Raw genomic sequence first — 17,011 nt, 5'->3', positions numbered from 1 at the left:
ACAACTGTGTTCCTCTCCTTCTCCTTCTAAACCGCTCCAGAAATTCCCCATCCCCTGCATGTCCACACTGTGGACTAGGGATTTGGCAGATGCCATCACCACCAAGCCTTCAATAACCATGTTCAGCTGGATGGTGGCCCCAAGAAGGACAAGTTTACATCCCAACCCCTAGTGCCTGTGAATGTACTGACTTTACTTGGAAAAAGGGTCTTTGAAGACGTGTTTAAGTTAAGGAACTTGGGATGAGACCATCCTGGATTGTCTGGGTAGGCTCTAACGCCGGGGACTGGTGTCCTTGCAAAAGACAAACAGACAGAAGGGGAGACAAGGAGGTGGCCAGGGGACAACAGAGGTACAGACTGGAGGGGCGCAGCCACACGGCCCGACAGGCGAGGAGCCGCCAGAAGCTGGAGGAGGCAAGGAAGACCTCTTCCCATATGCCTGCAGAGGGGGCATGACCCTGCAGACACTCTGTGGACTCCTGGTCTCTAGAACTGTGACAAGATACATCTCTGTTATTTTAAGCTCATGCTAGTGTGTGAGGGCAGCCCTAGGAAACTAGTACAGGAATGGTGCAGCCCAGGGGCAAAGCCTCTGACACCAGATACACCTTGACTAAATCCCCAGCCCTGCCTCTAATTAACTGTACAAACTTGAGCAAGTTCTAACTTTTCCAAGCCTCAGTCTACTCCTCTGTGAACTGGGTATAATAATCGTACCACATGAAGGTGTGGCGAGAACCTCATTTGTTCCTGCCTATGATTTCCCTAACACGCTGCTCATATCATAGTAGTTTCTCCTGTCCAGAGGAGGAAAAAGGGGTATGACATGCCTTGAGCTGTCCTGGGAGTCCCGAGCTCTCTCCTGACTCCTGTGCTGGCCTTTGGTAACCTGCCACGACTGGGGAGGGACTCAGAGCCCTCTGCTAGAACTTGAGCCCTGGTCTGTAACTTGGAACTTGAGGACCTGGTCTGAGGTCCAACCTGCTCTCCCACTTTACAGATTGGGAAACTGAGGCCCGGAAAGGGAAGGATAGTTGCATGAGGTGACTCAGGGTGTCAGTTCCCTGATTCCTGAGAGGCCAAGTTCTTTCTTCTCTACTAAGCTGTCCTTCTAGAAGCTAACTCTAAGATGAGGGCTCAAGGCAGCTGGGGCCAAAGGGAAAAGGGTAGCTCCTGCCCAAGGCTTTAGAATTCCTGATGAGGGCGACTCTTAGTAGATGCCTACATCCTAGGTCTCTGCGTCCAGTGATTAACCAGTTTGGGGCAGGTCCACGATGGGACCGTCCCCATCACCGTCATCACCTTTGCCATCTCTATCATGGTAGCTATGGCAACTCGGTGCTTACACGGGCCTGACGTCTTCTACTGAATTCTACCATAACATTCATGTAAATTAGCTCATTTAATTACTCCAACGACCCTATGAAATCACTACTATTATTATCATCCCTATGCAGAAGAGGGAGTGTACGGAGACTTGGGAAGTGTCCTGGGTTGAATAGGTGTCCCCAAAATTCACAAAATTCACGTCGACCTGGAACTTCTGATGTGACCATATCTGAAAACGGTCTCTGCAGACATCATTAAGATGACGCCATACTAGATCAGGGTAGGCCCTAACTCCACGATGACTAGTGTCCCTATAAGAAGAAACACAGAGACACAAGGAGGGAACATGGCCATGGGAAAACAGCAGCAACAAGTGCAGAGATGCATTTGCAAGTCTGAGGGATGCCAGGGACTGCTAGCACCCACCAGAAGTGAGGCGAGGAAGGAGTCTTCCCAAGAGCCTTTGCAGGGAGCCTGCCATGGTTGATTTCATGAACTTTGGGCCTCCTGAACTGTGAAGCATACATTTCTGTCATTGCAAGCCACCCTGTTTATGGTCATTTGTGACGGCAGCCCGCAGACATGAATACAGAGGGGTGAAACATCTTGCTAGCCATGGCCTCAAACACAGAAGCAATCCAGGTCTGTTCAAATCACACCACTCCTCAGTTCTCCCAACTAAAAAACTTATTTCCCCATCAGGAATATAGAATGTGAGCACTGAAAGGAATGGCGGCAGGTGAGACTGTTTATGGAGCACTTACTAAGTGCCAACTGTTCTAGCTGTGCTGCTACATGAGTGCTACGAGTATGTCTGTAGCCCACTGAATCTGCACGGGGCATGAACTTTAGCCCCATTCTACAGGTGAGGAATGTTGAGGCTCGGAGGGTGGAAGTAACTCACCAAAATTCCCAGGGCTAGGAGTGGTGGGGCTGGGCCTTGGGTCCTCGGACTCCAGAACCTACAACCTAACCTCTACCGCATCTTCTTCTCCCTATGTATCAAGTTCAATCCCTTTGTTTTACAAAGGAGGAAGCCAAGGCACAGAGACAGCACCAGTCACAGATGCTGTGCCCACAGTGGAGAATAAAGAGCTTAAACAAAGCATCTGCCAACCAACCAGCCGGGGTCCAGTTGGGGGAACCCTCTATTTGTATACAGAGGGTGGCTGCTCTTCCCACTGGGGAAACAAGCCCGCCGGGCAGCAAGGGCTGCAAGCTTTGTCCCTGCCCACCATTTAACGGGAGTGGCAAGTCGCCAGAAATTAATTAGCTATCTCAGTTTTGGCACAGGCTGGGGAAGGAAAGTGGTTAATTATAACAAGGCATGTCATGGAGAAGATTAAAGGCTGGAACATGGAAATAAAGGGCCCTGAGTTGAACATGAGTGGGGGCCCGGGATGGCCACGTCACGCTCAGCAGTAAACAGGGCAGAAGCCTGGGCTGTTCAGCTCAAGGACCACAACATGCACGTGGAAGCCAGGGAAGAGAAGCTCTTCTCCATCGCCTTGACTCTGCTTCTGGCTTAAGGGTGGCTGGGCCAGGGAATGGGGCCCCAAGATAGCAGAGTTCCTCAAGTATAGCATGTCAGCCCACGGGTCTCCGGAAATAGGACATGTCCCTCCTACAAACACCTACTGACCTTCTGCCTGAGTGTCAGACCCTAGGCTGGGGCTCCAGCTGTGAGCAAAGTCTATTCCCCGCCCACCCACACACACACACACCTGCTCCTCGGAAGAGAGAGGGAGAGATAAGCAATCGTGTGCATGAAAAAGTATGTACGCATCAGGGACACATTGGACACTGTGGCAACATGGTGGGGGCCTGGGGGCATCAGAGAAGGCTTCCCGGAGGAGGGGTTTGCAAAGCAGAGAAGCAAAGGGTTATTCTAGAAAGAAGAGAGGCCCGAGGTTCCGGCACATCTTCCCTCTTGTCTTGCAGTTGAGGGATTTTTATTATAGATCCCAAGTACTCCATAGAAAGAACCTCATTAACAAAGTGTCAACTAGATATTTATGAAATAGTGACGTCTCCTTCGGGTCAGGCACGGAGCTAGGAAATAGGATAGAAGATGAACAGGACACAGATCCCACCCTCCAGGAGGAGGATCTTCAGGAACATGACCCTCTGTACTTGTGTGTGGCTCCCCTTGTTCTATGCGAGGCACAGGCAAAGGCACCTGATTTACATTGTTGCATTTCCTCCTCACAACAAATGACCGTGGTAAGTGCTATCACTGCGTTTGGCACCTGAGGCTCAGCGAGGCAGAGAAACTTACCCAAGGTCACACAGCCTGTAGGCTCTAGTACCAGGACTCATGCCCAAGTCTGTCTGATTCTGTGATGATTAGTTTTATGTGTCAAGCTGGCTGGGTTCCAGTACCCAGTTATTTACTCAAACAGCAATCTCAGTGTTGCTGTGAAGGTATTTTGTGGATGTAGTTAATATCTGCCATCAGTTGGCTTTAAGGAAGTTATCCTTGGTAATGAAGCTCAAGCTTAAAGGGCAAAACTGAGGCTTCCCAGGGGGAGAAGAAATTCTGACTATTGACTACAGAATCCGCTGTTGCCCGAGAGTTTCCAGCCGGCCAGCCTTGCCAGCCCCCACAGCTGCATAAGCCAGTTCCCTGAAATATATCCTCATGGTTCTTTTTTTCTGGTAGGACCGTGTCTGATACAGACCTGAAAGGCCATGATCTAGGCTAACATGAATGCCAGGGAGCCACACACTGTTCTCACCAGAGAAGGGGCGAAGACACCAGCCCCTAGGAAAGTGTTGTAGAGATTGAGAGTTTCCAAGCAAGGTCCTCTGTGTGCAGCCTGTGATATTACCAAAGCACATGCTCATTTTTGCCCTTGTTGGATTTGATGGATTCTTGATCATTTGAGTCCCTACCATCGTCAAGTGAAAATCCCACAATTCCATGTAAAAATACCACACGCAAGTTGGTCATTCTTAGTGACCACAGTATGAGGAATATGGGGATGATATAGTTTGCCTCACCTGTCCCCAGGCCCCAAGGGACACTCCTTGAGGACAACAGACAAAGCCAGCCCTGTGCAGAGCACATCGCGTCTATTCTCTCCTCTGACTCACACACACTGTGGGAAGTGGGTACCCATATACTCCCATTTTGTTCACAGAAGGCAAATGACCCACAGGGCAGACGAGCTTGTCTAGGAGTACAGAGTGGACAGAACCAGGATCCAAAGGCAGGTGTGCCAAAACACCCAGGTATCTCCCCTTTGGGCCTTTGGCCATGCTGGGCCTTCCTTATCACATATCCCTCTGCCTGACACATAAAAGTTTCACCTTTATTTATTAACAATTTATTATTTTAATAATGTTACAACTCAGTCTATCCTGCTCCACGGCCTCTCCTCATCCCGGGTGCTCTAAAAAAGTCATTTTTCACAGTTGGAATCAGAGGGTGTCATGAATCCCACCCTCTTGAGCACTGCTTCACAATCTCTGGGAGTCAGGGGAGGCTCGGTTCACGGGCTGACTGCCATTTACCAACTCTGGCCCTGGGCAAGTGAATTCACTTCTCTGAGCCTCAGTGTCCTCATCTGTCAAATGGAGAGAATCATGCTACCAGCTTCAGAGCTTCGGGAGAATTAAAGGAGAGGATCTCTCCGCACAGAACTGGCCACCCTGTCAGCACTCGAGAAAGGCTGGCAGGGCTATTTTTGGTGTAAAGTCCTGTGGAGTCAATACGCCACACTTCGCTGGGATGACAGTGCCTGCACAGGTGACAGGAGTGTCTTCGGGCTACCTGCCCCTCCAGCAGGACAGCCCTCTCTGGTCACAGGCTGGGCTGCTTGGTGTCCCTGCCCCACCTCTCCCAGGGAGGAACGGAAAATCACCAGATGGGGGGCACTTCCTAGCACTTCAGGAGCATGAGTTTTTATAACCAAAGGAAACAGATTATCTCCATCTGTCCTGCAGGGGCATCTGGGCTAGCTGGAGAAGCTGTTTCTCTCCCTTGGCTTCATCCTGTCCCAAGTTCCCGAGTGCTGGGAAACCAGCCAGAAGGCGCCATTATCACCAACAACTTCGTGTTCCGGGCCAGGCCCTGAGCTAGGGCCATACATCCTCTCCTTTCGCCTTCGCCTTCACCGTTCCCTCTGCCTAAAACACTTCCTCTCAGTGGCAGGCCTTTTCTTGGTTGTCTCCTCCTCCCCGACCTCACCCCATACAACCGCAGCCCCACCGCTCTCTCTCATGGTCTCCTATAGCCTTGGCCTAACATCTACTCATTTACTGTCTATCTTTCCCCCGCTAGAATGCCGGCTTCACGAGGGCAGGCACGGTATCTTGATCACTGTTACACGCCCAGCCCCCGGAACAACGCCCGATATTAGGAGGAGCTGCTGAATACATGTTTGCCACAACCCTGTGAGGTAGGTTGTTTTCTATCATTCTCTCGTACAGATGAGAAAACAGGCTCGGCAAGGTGAGCCCAAGGGTGGAGGCCAGCAAGAAGCAGAACTGGGTTTGAACCCTGATCTCTTTGCATCTGAAGGATGAGGCTGCCTCGCCAGATACTGGCTCTGCCCCAGGAATCTGGGACTTATCTGGGCCTGTGAGACATCAGTGCTGCCGCCCCCCATCACTGGGCTGCCCTGTACAGGAACCCACTCCCCATGCTCCTGGGTATGACTATTTCTTTTCTTTTTTTTTTTTTTAAAGATTTTTTATTTATTTATCAGAGAGAGAGATGGGGAGAGAGCAAGCACAGGCAGACAGAATGGCAGGCAGAGGGAGAAGCAGGCTCCCCGCCGAGCAAGGAGCCCGATGTGGGACTCGATCCCAGGACGCTGGGATCATGACCTGAGCCGAAGGCAGCTGCTCAACCAACTGAGCCACCCAGGCGTCCCGGCTATGACTATTTCTAGCTACCCTTTGGCTCTCTCTTAGCCCAGGTAATCCCAAGCATGGAAAGAGATGCAAAGAAGGGACAAGGGGTTAGGAAAGGCAAGTTCCAGTCCTGCCTTATCCACTAACTCAAGAGACACTGAACCTCTCCAAGCCTCAGTTCCCTCACTTTTCAATCACAGGGGCTGAATTTGACATACAGGTGGCAAAAGATAGGGCAATGGCTGAGAGCGTGGGCTCTGAGATCAGACAGGACTTGGAGCATGTAACAGAACTTCTCTGTGCCTCAAGTGTCCTCACCTATAAATGGGGATAAGAAACTCACCTCATACGGGTCTGTGAGGATGAAATGGGGTAATACTTCTATCTCTCTAAGCAGACTGCCTGGCACAAAATAAGCATTTAGTCAAGAGAATCATCATCCATGATTCAAAGCTCTACACCTTGGTGAAAAGGTCACCTTGGCAGGGGAGAAGAATGAGGTCATTTCCACCTCTCCCTGTGCTGTACTCACTGGATGGGGCTTTTTGACCTCACAGGACTTTGAAGTTTGAGTTCTTTCAATGTATCAAGACTCAGAAAGCTCCAGAAGACAAGATTCTTCCCGTATACACCCACCCTGGCCAGAGACAAAGCTGTTGATTTCTGCAGCTGCACTGGGAGCTATAAATCAATAGAACCCAACCCAGACACCCCATCCCACCCCATATCCCCCAGCTGGTAATAGGGCCGCTGCAGCCTGCATGATGGTAAATTGCTAATTTAAGCCAGGCTTTCTGCTCATGCCCACGATTATCCCTCTTCCTGTGCACGTTATGATGTTCTGGGTAGCCAATTGGATTTAGAGGTCCCAGGACTCTGAGGTTAATGAAATCATGCCTTGCCCTTTGCATAGCCTCCAGACAGGCATCATCTGCCAGGAAGGGGAAAAGGGGAATCTGAGATGACAGCATCTCTGAATCTCAGTGCTGGGGAAGGGAGCCTACAATTACGTTTATCTTTTCTCCACCCAAATCTCCAGTGCCCTGCCTCCACCCAGTGGTTTTCCAGGGTCCTCTTGCATGCCTTCAGAGATGGGAAGCTCCCTACATTACACAGCAGCCCACACCCATTTGGACAGCTTTTTAAGATTTATTTATTTATTTTAGGGGCACCTGGGTGGCTCAGTTGGTTAAGCGTCTGCCTTCCACTTGGATCATGATCCCAGAGTCCTGGGATTGACCCCCTCATCGAGCTCCCTGGTTGGCAGGAAGCCTGCTTCTCCCTCTGTTTATGGGTACGCACGCGCACTCTCTCTCTCTCTGACATTTAAATAAAATCTTAAATAAATAAATATTATAAATAGATAAAGAAATATTTATTTATTTATTTATTTGAGCGAGCGAGTGAGAGAGAGAGAGAACATGTGAGAATACAGGTCAGGTGGGGGCAGAGAGAGGAAGAGAGAAATTTAAGCAGACACCCTGCTGAGCACAGAGCCTGATGCAGGGGCTTGATCTCACAACCCTGAGATCATGATCTGAAAAGAAACCAAGAGTCAGATGCCCAACAAACTGCACCACCCAGGCACCCCTGGAGAGCTCTATTGGAAATTTCTTTGTATAAATAATAAGAGGCATATACAAAATCTAAGTGTTTGAGAATGTTCGAGATGCATTGTTTAGATCAGCATAAGACTGGAAATAACATAAGTCCCCCCAAATAGAACACATTCATACAATGTAGCCATCAAAAAAATCATGTTTTCAAAGGATGTTTGAGAGCGTGACAACACACTCATGATATAATGTCAAGTGAAAAGCAGCTTACAAAGTATAATATATAACATGATCACTATTCCAATACAGTGATCCTGATATCATTAAGACACACACACACACACACGGGCAAAAAGAGAGAGAGGGAGATGGGAAGGAAATACACCCAAATGACAATGCTTTTCTCTTTGTAGTGAGATTATGGGTAATGTATATCTCTAGTTAAACTTCTCCATATTTTCTGAAATAACTGTGTTACCTTTACAGCAAAAGAAAATTTCTAATATTGAGCTAATAAAACTTCCCTATACAATCTACCCAATAATTCCAGTTCCTCTGGGGCTCAATAAATACTGATTGATGGGGTGCCTGGGTGGCTCAGTCAGTTAAGCATCTGCCTTCAGCTCAGGTCATGATCTCAATGCCCTGAAATTGAGCCCCATGTGGTGTCAGGCTCCCTGCTCAGCAGGGAGTCTGCTTATCCCTCTTGCTCTGTTCCTCCCACCCCTCCCCTAGCCCCCAACTCATGTTCTCTCAAATCAGTAAATAAAATCTTTTTAAAAATAAAAAAAATGCTAATCAAAAGAATGAGAAGCAAGCCCTTGAAACAGACACGATGGGGACGCCTGGGTGGCTCAGTAGCTAAGTATCTCCCTTTAACTCAGGTCATGATCCCAGGACCCTGGAATTGAGCTCCACATCGGGCTCCTTGCTCAGTGGGGGGCCTGCTTTTTCCCTCTGCCTGCCACTCCCCCTGCTTGTACTCTCACTCTGTCAAACAAATAAATAAAATCTGGAAAGAAAGAGAGAGAGAGAGGAAGGAAGGAGGAAGGGGGGGGAGGGAGGGGATGATGGAAAACGTTTACTGAGGGACGCCTGGGTGGCTCTGCCTTCAGCTCAGGTCATGATCCTGGGGTCCGAGGATCAAGTCTCACATTGGGCTCCCTGCTCGGTAGGGAGTCTCCTTCTCCTGCTATCCCTACCCCCTGCTTGTGCTCACTCTCTTTCTCTGTCAGATAGATAAATAAAATCTTTAGGGGAAAAAAAAAAAAAAGAAAGAAAATGTTTACTGAAAACTTGCCAAATGCCTGCTTCTGTGCTGAAGTCCTTCATTCACATCATGCCTCAAAACCACCCTGTGAAGTTCTCATGCTACTCCCATTTCACAGATGAGAAAACTGAGGCTCGGAGAGGTTGTCTGTGGCTAAGGCTCGCTCTGCCAGGAAACAGCACAGCTGGGCCCGGATCCCAGGTCACTCTGGCTCCGAGGTCCAGGCTGTCACCCATCGTCAGCCACGCAGAGGCCTCAGAGGTTTATAGGCTGCAGTCGGCCCGCTTCTCCCTTCTTCTAACTGGACGTCACTAGTCCTCGCTCCATGAGCCTTGTGGACAAGTGGTGGAGGGGACATGGAGTGGGTTTGAAGTCGGAAAGACCTGAGTTGGCACCTTTTGGACTGTGACAGGCAGCTGCTCCCTCTGAGCCTTCCGGTCCTCATCTATCCATGAGAGCCCACAGCGCCCCCTGCAGGGCCGTCGTGGGTATGAAGAAGCCTCTGGCCCAAGGCGGTGGCTCAAGAGAGGCTTTTTGGTGCCCTTGGGGACTCTGGGTGTCCTCCAGTGTCTCTGTGAGTCACACACACTCCCCAGGAAATGAACCTGAGAATTGGGAAGTGCGGGAGGGGGACAAGGCCAGGAAGTACTGGGAGATGCCAGCTGGGGCTACTGCTTGCTCTCCCTGCTCAGGTTGGGGGAGGGGGGGTTTGAGGGGTCATCTGGCCCAGCCTCCTGCCTTCTGGAAGGTCTAACAGCACTCCATTGTATGTATTTATTTATTTTTAAAAGGACATTGTTTTTTTGTTTGTTACTTGTTTTTAGAAAGGGAGGGGAAGAATGGCAGAGGGAGGGAGAGAATCCTATTCAGTCTCCACATCCAGCAAGGAGCCCAGTGCGGGGGCTCCATCTCCCAACCCTGAGATCGTGGCCTGAGCCAAAATCAAGAGTTGGACACTTAACTGACTGAGCCCCCAGGTGCCCCAGCACTCCATTTTAGAAAGGGGAAACTGAGGCCAGGGTTTCAGTGACCCCGACAAAGTGGCACAGCTCTCTTCCATCACCCTGAGCCAGGCCTCGGATTTCCCCTCATTGAGGCCCTCCCCTTCTGTCCCACACCAGGCCCACCCGCACCCCATTCATCCTTTTGAACACAGATTGCTCCAAAGTCCTCTTCCCCATGGTCTGTGGTTCAAAGCTCCCTCACTTCCCAGAACGGTCACCTTACCATGGGACCCAAGAGCCCACCCAGCCTTAGCTCCCACGGCCTGGACCGGCAACTCCTGCCTCAGTACAGCCGCAGGCCCCTGACACGACCATGACCATGCTGGCCTGACTCTGGGCTGCTCCTCTGTCCCTGGCCCCTCGCCACCAGAATGGGCACACCAAAACTCAACGCTCAGCTGGTGCACCTGACAACCACACCGTGCTGAAGGGGTACCTGCTTGGGATCCGGTTTTTGTCCCTGCAGCCTTCCCACTTGACAGCCACCCTGGCCGCTGGCATTCACTCAGCTCCGCCCCAAGGTGAAATTCCCCGCCCTCTGCAGCGCTGGGAGATCCTGGGAACCTCTCTTTGCTCATGCTGTTCCCTTTGCCAGCAATGTTCCACCCCTCTCCAAGCAGTCAACTGCTCCTGCCCCTTCACGATGCAGCACAGGCAACACCTCCTCTGGCTGGGTCAAGGGGCCTGCCCTGAACCCCCGCGGCTCCAGGACGCCAGATACCGGGCGGTGTGAGAAGCCAGAGGCTGTGCCTAAGCTCCAGCTGCAGGTCTGGGCCCTGGTTGCTGAGGCCGGACAGGCCTGGCAGGGCTCAGCGAGCTGAGGCCGGACGGGCCTGGCAGGGCTCAGCATCAGCAAATGCATGTTGGATAAGCAGATGTGCAGATAATTCGGGAAGCAGGCAAGGGCCAAAGACAGAAAATGTAAAGAATGAGACCCCGGGGTGCCGCACTGCCTCCCGGCACAGAAGCAGGGTGCTGGTTCATCATGGCATCTGGCACACCTGAGGGCCTACTAGATACTGGGTGCTGCAGTGCAGACTTTACACACACGAGTTCCTCTAACCCTCCCCCAAATCTACCCTGATCACCCCGATGTGACAGAGGCAGACATGAGGCTCAGGGAGGGCAAGCTGTTCGCCACAGTGCCCGCCGCTGGGATGTGGTCGAGCTGAGGTTAAGAACTGGCATCTCTCTGTCTCCCCAGGCCTGGGGACCCTGGGTCCGTGGACTCCAACCCAGGTAAGAGAGGGGAGGAAGACAAGAAGCCAAGGGGCTTGGTCTGGGCCTCCAAAGAAAAACGGTGGGGACTCGGAGCTCCCAATCTTGCAAAGTTAACCCCTGAGGACCTGTCCCAGCAACCCCTGGCACCCCAGTAGTAGAGGGAAGGGACAGCCAGAGTTCCTCATTCATCTGCCATAACCCCAGCCCAGGCCAGGCTGCCCAGCCCAGCCTCCCCTCCCGGGAGGGAGGCGCTCACGATGGGAGGGATAAACATGCTGTTTGACTAATGTCGTCCTGTCTGTCTGAGGCAGGAACTCTGATCCACACTTTATAAATGAAGAAACCAAGGTGCAGGGTGGCAGTCCAGCTCACTAAAAACCTTGGGAGGTAGCAGAGCCCACATCTAATCTGAGGAGAAGTCAGAAGAGAGAGGGGCCAAGGGAGAGACCGAGGGGCAGAGAAGCACAGGGCCTGAAACAGTCAAGAAGAGGCAGGCTGAGGCCAGTTACATGCAGGGAGCAGGTAGGGGAGGGAAAGGGGGTCGGAGACACAGCAGGGTACGAGCCTGCTGAAACCGGGACAGGGAGAGGTGCAGGCAGGGAAACAGGGCAGGCTACGGAACAGACAGGAGGCCATGCAGAAAAGCATCGACTCCGTTCTCCTGCCTGGATTCTGGGGCAGGCAAACCAGAAAGTCCTGGACCATGCAGAAGGAAGACATCCGGGGTCACCTGTCAGAGATGGGGGTCTGCTACACCCTCCACACTCTGCCCTACCCAGTGGGCCACCAGTGAGAACTCTGAGATGGTGGTCCTGCTCAGGGCACAGACACCCAGAAGGAGGGCTTGTCAGGCATCTGCTCTGAGGACCCACAGTGCCACCGCTGTGGTGAACGCACCACTGGCTGAACTCACACTGTGGGACTAAGTGGTGACGCTCTGCCTGGGGACCATATGTCCCCCAAATCCTGCTCATACTTCACAGAAGCCTTGGGGACCAGAGGCTGTTCGCTAAAAGCACAATTCCCAGAGGCCCCTCTCATGCATCCAGAAGGACGAGTGGGCTTCTCAAGTGGATCCATGGAGTGTGGGGGAAGCAGGAATGAAGGGTGCTTCACGATGGGGAATTCTGAGCTTCTTTTTTCTCAGCCCCTCATCTGTGTTAGGCTTCTCTTCAGAGGCTCTTCCCTCAGCTACTTACTGAGCTACCCACTCCTCATCCTGCAGATCCTCAGAGGTCTTCTCAGAGCTCCCTGACCAAGTGAGACCCCCCACACACACACTGTGGGCTCCCCAAGTGCCCACCTACTCTTCCATTTCCCTCAGCACAAATACAAGTTCGTTGGATGACTAGCTGATGATTGTCATTTCTCCCACCATGAGGGCGGAGACCGTGTATTTTTTTCCTCACCACTGCACCGCAGCATCTAGCCCAGTGTATCCATAGAATTTTTTTGAATGAGTTCATTCTTTTCATTCCTTCACAGAGTGCCAATCCCTTTTCTCAGAGGAGGTAAATAGCTTAGTTGCAACCCTTCCAGCCCTCACCGTAGCCTCGGACACGCTGTTGCTCCTCCCACTTTACAAGGGAAGAAATGAGTTTCAGAGAAGTAAAGTCACTAACCAAAACACACAGCAAGTAAGTGGTTTTGAACTCAGGATCGGAACTTAAAGAAGTCTGGCTCCAGAGCCCAATCTCTGCCAACACACACTACCCCGCTTTCCCACCCCAAGGATTTCTCTGGATCCTCCCTTAGAAACCTGCCCCTGCCCCCCAACTGCCCAAGCTCAGGACTGACAAGCAGAATTCATTCTTTCAACCATACATTCGTTCAACCAGTCAAGTGACTCACTTACCAAGCTTGGCAGGGGGCTGTGCCAAGCTCTGCATGGGGTGCCAGGAAAGCAGACAAATCAGGGGCTTCCCTCCATCCTGGGCTGCCCTCCTCCCACTGCTCTTGGGACTTTGCCAGCAGAAGCAGAGCACCAGGCAGCAGCCCTACCCTTAGCCTCACTGTCAGGGGACAAGAGTTAAGTGCCAGCCCCATCATTAGTCCTCCCCCCAGGACAGCAGCCTAAAATACTTAGGCCAAATAATGTGAAGCTTCACAATCCTTTGTCTCCATTGTTCTCAGATGACCTGAGACACAAGGAAGCACAGAATTCTGCTCCCTCCTTCCATGCAATTCTTTGACTCTCCCCTACCCTAGGCAGCTCTTGAAAAAGTTATAGACTTGAAGTCCTAAAAACAGGGTTTTAGCTCCAGGTCTGGGGCTAGCTGTGGGACCTCTGGAAAACAAGTAATCCTGCCTCTCCCTGAACAACAGATTCCATAGCTGCAAAATGAGGCGATCATATTGAGGATGCTAATGCTTATCCCACCAGCTTATAGGTGAGGATTAAATCATTCAGACCTAGAGAGACAGTTCTCACGTACATGATTGGCTCGGGAAACATCTTAGCAACATGGGGACCTATGGGGGCTAGCTCTGCTGCTTGCAAGATGCATTTGACAATGGGATTTGGGGAAGGTTGGCTGGAAGCAGCCCTAGCAAACTGAGCCCAGAACATTCCCCAAGTGGACTGTCAGAAGTGAGGGGCTTTCCCCAGGTTCAGTGGGAGTGGAGGAGCTCTGCTCATCAGCCCAACAACCAGAGTCCCGGGAGAAGAGCTGGGAACGGGACAGAACACACTGACACAGCTCTCCCCGTTCTTCAGCACCCGGAGCTCCCCAGAGAGGGTATATGTGCAGAACCTGGGACTGGGACTCTTAGCTATTCTCAGGCCCACCTTAGGACAAGTGCCTCTTTCACCCTCCCTTCCTTAAAAAGCACTAGATTCTAAGGGATCTGGAAAATTCCTTCTCGTCATAACACAGACACCTTCCATTTACTGGGTCCAGGCACCAGGCCAGCTGCAATTTATATGTTTGTTCCCTGACACTTCACAAAAACCTTATTGAAGAAGGTTCTATTGTTACCCCATTCTATAGATAAACAAACTGAGGCTCAAAAGAGTAAGTTATGCAACCAAGTCACTGGAATTCATACTCAGGTTGGCTCTACTCTAAAGCCTGTACTACCTCCAAAGACAGAGTAGGGAGAATCACCGACAAAACGCACTGCAAAGATTCATCCTGCCCATGCTTGAGGGAGTCTTCCCACCGTAGCTGGTGAGCCACTAAAAACAGAGGAAATCCTGTGTCCTCCACTCATTCTGGGGGAGCAACAGTGCCAATGCTCCCTCAATACCCACATACTCATCCAGGGCTCCAGGGCACAACACTCTCTCCTTCAGAGATCCCAGATTCTGGAGTTCAGACTCCCACCTGAGGAGACTGGGTCTCTATTCTTCAGACAGGGAAACAGACAGATGAGGTGGATGGTGGGACAGGGGCCTGGGGTGCCCACTGTGATGGGCATCAGTGACTGAGCTGACACCACAGTTCATATCTAGGTCCAACCTCAGAGTCCACCGTCTGCCCTCCGCCCTGCTGGGTGGCACCACAGCCCAGAGAGAGGTTTAAGGCTCTGCCCTCAGTCAACCTGCATGGATGACCCATTTCCAAGTGTCAGTAAACACAAGGGCATCTTTGTTGTTATAAGGCTAGGAGTTTCCTTTCGATCCTTTTTGCCCATGTCTGAGCTGGCAGAACTGGGTCAGGAGGCTGCTTCCGGGCAAGCCGATGATGTTTTAGATTGCCTGAGAAAGTCCCGGCACTCTACATCGATATTGGAGAAGAGAATTTCGCTTCCTGAGGTGAAAAGTACAAACCCCACTCCCGTCCAGACAAACCAGTGCTGCCTCCAGCAGAAAGAAAAACCTGTCAGGGAAGAGAAGAGAATGAGACGGGGCATCTGTGAGGGGGTGAGACTTGGCTGAATCACACCCAGGGCTCCAGGCCAGATGGCCACTGAGGACGGAAGCAGGGGAGGGACTGGCTGGCCCACAGCCCTTGCCCACCGTATGCAGGAGCCATGGGCTCCTCCTCCGCCAATGCGCACACAGGTGCACAAACAGAAGGTTCCAAAGCCACTCCGGGTACTCTCCTCCTCCACGGGTTTCAGGGACTTGACAAAAAACAACACGGTCACATAGTCACGGTCTCATACAGAGAGAATCACCAACTGACGGCGTGGGATAAGCACACACATCATAGGAACCCTAAGAGAATGGTCATCAAATGGGACTTTGTCAATGTGTCCACAGAGTGGTGGGGACCGGCCAGCCCTTCTCCCATCCCCACACCTGCACGGACAGCTGGCTCTCCTGAGGCCCCCTCCCAGGAGGCTTGTAGAGGTCCAAACCCTCAATTCCTGTGTACTGTCCCCAACACAGAATCACCCACTGTGACAGACTGTCGCCAAACTATCCCACATAGCCTCCCGCAAAAGCAAGGGAATGTGAACGATCAAATGTTATTTAGTCACACACACACACACACACACACACACACACACACACACACAGTCACTCACTCTCTCAATCTCTCCAGCGTCCTTCTCTCAATGGAAGTGGTCTCCTCGCTGGGCCCCGGGCTCCCCCTGCAGGAAGTGTGGAGGTGCGGGGAGCCCCAGGTCCGAGGTCAGGGGCCCCGGTCCGCGGTCCCCACTCTCACCCCGGGTGGGGACTGGGGGGGTTAGCAGGCCGCAGCAGACTCACCGGACGATGCCGAACATGACCAGCACGTTGCCCAGCAGCCCCACAGCGCACACGGCCGAGTAGAGCGCGGTGATGGCGATGGCCAGGGCGAGGGACGAGGCGCTCCGGGTGGCCGGCGGCCCCGACGCATTGGCGCTGGGGAAGGCGCTGGGGAAGACGTCCGAAGCGTTGGCGAGGAGCAGGGGCTGCAGCACGGCGTCGGCAGAGGGGGCCGGCTCCATGGCGGCCGGGCAGGGGGTGCCGCGTCCCTCCCCGCCGTGCGCCCTGGGCGCAGAGAACCGATGCGAGCGATGCGCGAGGGCTAGGGCCGCGCGGCCCCGACGCCACGGACTGCAGTGCCACGGCCGCCCGGTCGGCCCCGAGTCCCCTCCGCGCGCCTGGCCGCCGGCCCCCCCGGCGCCCGGCTGCTCTCTGAGCCCCGAGCGCTCTGAGCCCGAGCCGCTGCGGGATCCTTGGACGCGCCCGCCGCGCGCACCACGTGGCCCGGAGGCGGCCGCCAGTCTGCGCCCGCGACCGGGGGCGGACGCTGCACCACCGGCTTGGAGCTGGGCCGAAGAAGCTTCCCACTCCTCCCTAGGTATGCTCCGTGCGCTCGGGTGCACCCCGACCCCCGCTGGGGGTCACCTCCTCACCCCTTGCCGCTTTGGAGTCTGAAGGACCTAGATGTGAATCCCACGTCTCGCTCCTACTCTAACGAACAGAGAGTGACCTTGAGCAAGTCAATTAATCTCTCTCAAGCTCATTTTCCTCCACTGTAAAATGCGAATCATCGCACCACCACAACTCAGAAGGTTGTTGTGGAGATTAAGATGACCCAGGTAAAAAAACTCAGCTCGGTGCCAGGCACACAGTAGGTACTCTGTAAATGATTTTCCTGCACCCTATTCATTTGCTCAACAGATATTTTGGGGTGTTTAATATAAGAGTTGCGTACTACCGGGGATCAGTTCATTAGCGCACAAACCGAGATAGGAAGCTTACCTCCTGGGGTTTATAGCTGAGTGGTAAATCAATCCTGAGATCACACTACAGAAGACAAAAGGAAGGAAAGCAAGGCAAGGCATTCCTGTGGCGGGGCCAACAAAACTCAGAGGTCAGCATGTGAAGTC

The 17,011-nt window shown here is 52.5% G+C and overlaps 1 protein-coding gene across 1 annotated transcript in view; it reads right to left on the bottom strand.

Moving 5' to 3' along the window:
* OPRD1 (opioid receptor delta 1) overlaps positions 1-16,365 on the bottom strand; it is a 39,427-nt gene extending 23,062 nt beyond the window's left edge. Inside the window, exon 1 of the mRNA XM_082684906.1 lies at positions 15,903-16,365. Coding sequence (XP_082541032.1) covers positions 15,903-16,123 — 221 coding nt within the window. The 5' untranslated portion in view covers positions 16,124-16,365. The remainder of the gene's footprint in view (positions 1-15,902) is intronic.
* Positions 16,366-17,011: the final 646 nt, after the last annotated feature.

Source organism: Mustela nivalis (assembly GCF_964662115.1).
Source record: "Mustela nivalis genome assembly, chromosome: 10".
NCBI lineage: Eukaryota > Metazoa > Chordata > Mammalia > Carnivora > Mustelidae > Mustela > Mustela nivalis.
Note: the sequence above shows the minus strand (reverse complement) of the source record. Positions and strands in the feature narration are given on the sequence as shown.